This window comes from Mus caroli, chromosome 8, assembly GCF_900094665.2.
Source record: "Mus caroli chromosome 8, CAROLI_EIJ_v1.1, whole genome shotgun sequence".
Classification (NCBI taxonomy): Eukaryota; Metazoa; Chordata; class Mammalia; order Rodentia; family Muridae; genus Mus; species Mus caroli.
Genome location: NC_034577.1, coordinates 13,521,781 through 13,523,002, shown reverse-complemented (window position 1 = coordinate 13,523,002; position 1,222 = coordinate 13,521,781). Strand labels below are relative to the sequence as shown.

Here is a 1,222-nt window from a genome sequence, read left to right as displayed (position 1 = left end):
AGGACCTATGAAAATAAGTAAGGTCTAGGTATCAACATCGGAGGTATGGGTGTTTCTGCAGTTCCAATCCCAAGGATTTTCTTTAGTTATTCCACCACTCTGATACAATATTTTCTTTCTTCCACACAGAGTAGCTTACCTGTGAAATGAGGACACTGTTAGTGAAAATATCTCTGTGTTCTACCCTCTGCTATATTACTATTTTCTTCAAGTGTCATTTAAACTACATTTNTAAATGAGTTCTATTTTCAGCAGCACAACTCTATGGCCTTAAGTCCTTCTGTAGCATAGCTTTCCTATTAACAAAGAACAAGCTCAAGTCCATTCTTAGAAGACAAATCATGGTGCTCCCTATCATTGTTACCACATGTTGGAATAACTTAGCTGTATTGAAACTGTGTGCACTACAGTTACATTTATAATATTGATTTTGTATGCAACTCCAACTCTCTAACAAAGAACTGATGGACAGAGGGGTTTCAGCATTCATTAATAGAAAATCTGTTCCGGTATTGTTGAAAATTGAAGCTGGTCTTTTAGTGTGAGTTCACAAATATGGCTCTATGATTCTCTTCCATTCCATCTTCTGTTATTCTCCTGTTACTCTTCTGCTATCCTTGAACACTGATGAATANTGCTGCTTTAATAATCATGTACATACTCCTATAATATATCATTAAAGACTTTGATCAAAATGTCAGGGATTTTCTTCAAACTATTGCTTGATGATGACTAAGATTACATGTTATTTTGTGTTTTTCTTCCCAGGTCAGAACTGTGGTGGCCTGGTACAGGGACCCAATGGCACCATTGAAAGTCCTGGCTTTCCTCATGGGTACCCCAACTATGCCAACTGCACCTGGATCATTATTACTGGGGAGCGCAACAGGATCCAGCTATCCTTCCATACATTTGCCCTAGAAGAGGACTTTGACATTTTATCTGTCTATGATGGACAGCCCCAGCANGGGAACTTGAAAGTGAGGTAAAGTACTAACTTTTCCTATCATCCTATCATCTGAGTAGTGGTGTGTTTGCTTTCTCCATTTTGAAATATTCCTATAAGTGATATTCAACATTATTTAACAGAAAATTATTCTATTATAAAGAAACACAAGGGGAAATGTCTCAGTCATATGGTGAATATTTATTTCTAACTTGCAAATCTATTATTGAATAGAGTTTTAAACTGCTTAAGATCTGCTCAGGAGGAAAAAAAAAA

The 1,222-nt window shown here is 36.5% G+C and overlaps 1 protein-coding gene across 1 annotated transcript in view; it reads left to right on the top strand.

Annotated features, from left to right (window-relative positions):
- The window catches only part of Csmd1 (CUB and Sushi multiple domains 1), a 1,596,626-nt gene that overhangs the window by 302,431 nt on the left and 1,292,973 nt on the right, over positions 1-1,222 (top strand). Inside the window, exon 2 of the mRNA XM_029480674.1 lies at positions 769-985. Within this exon, the coding sequence (XP_029336534.1) occupies positions 769-985 (217 nt within the window). The remainder of the gene's footprint in view (positions 1-768; positions 986-1,222) is intronic.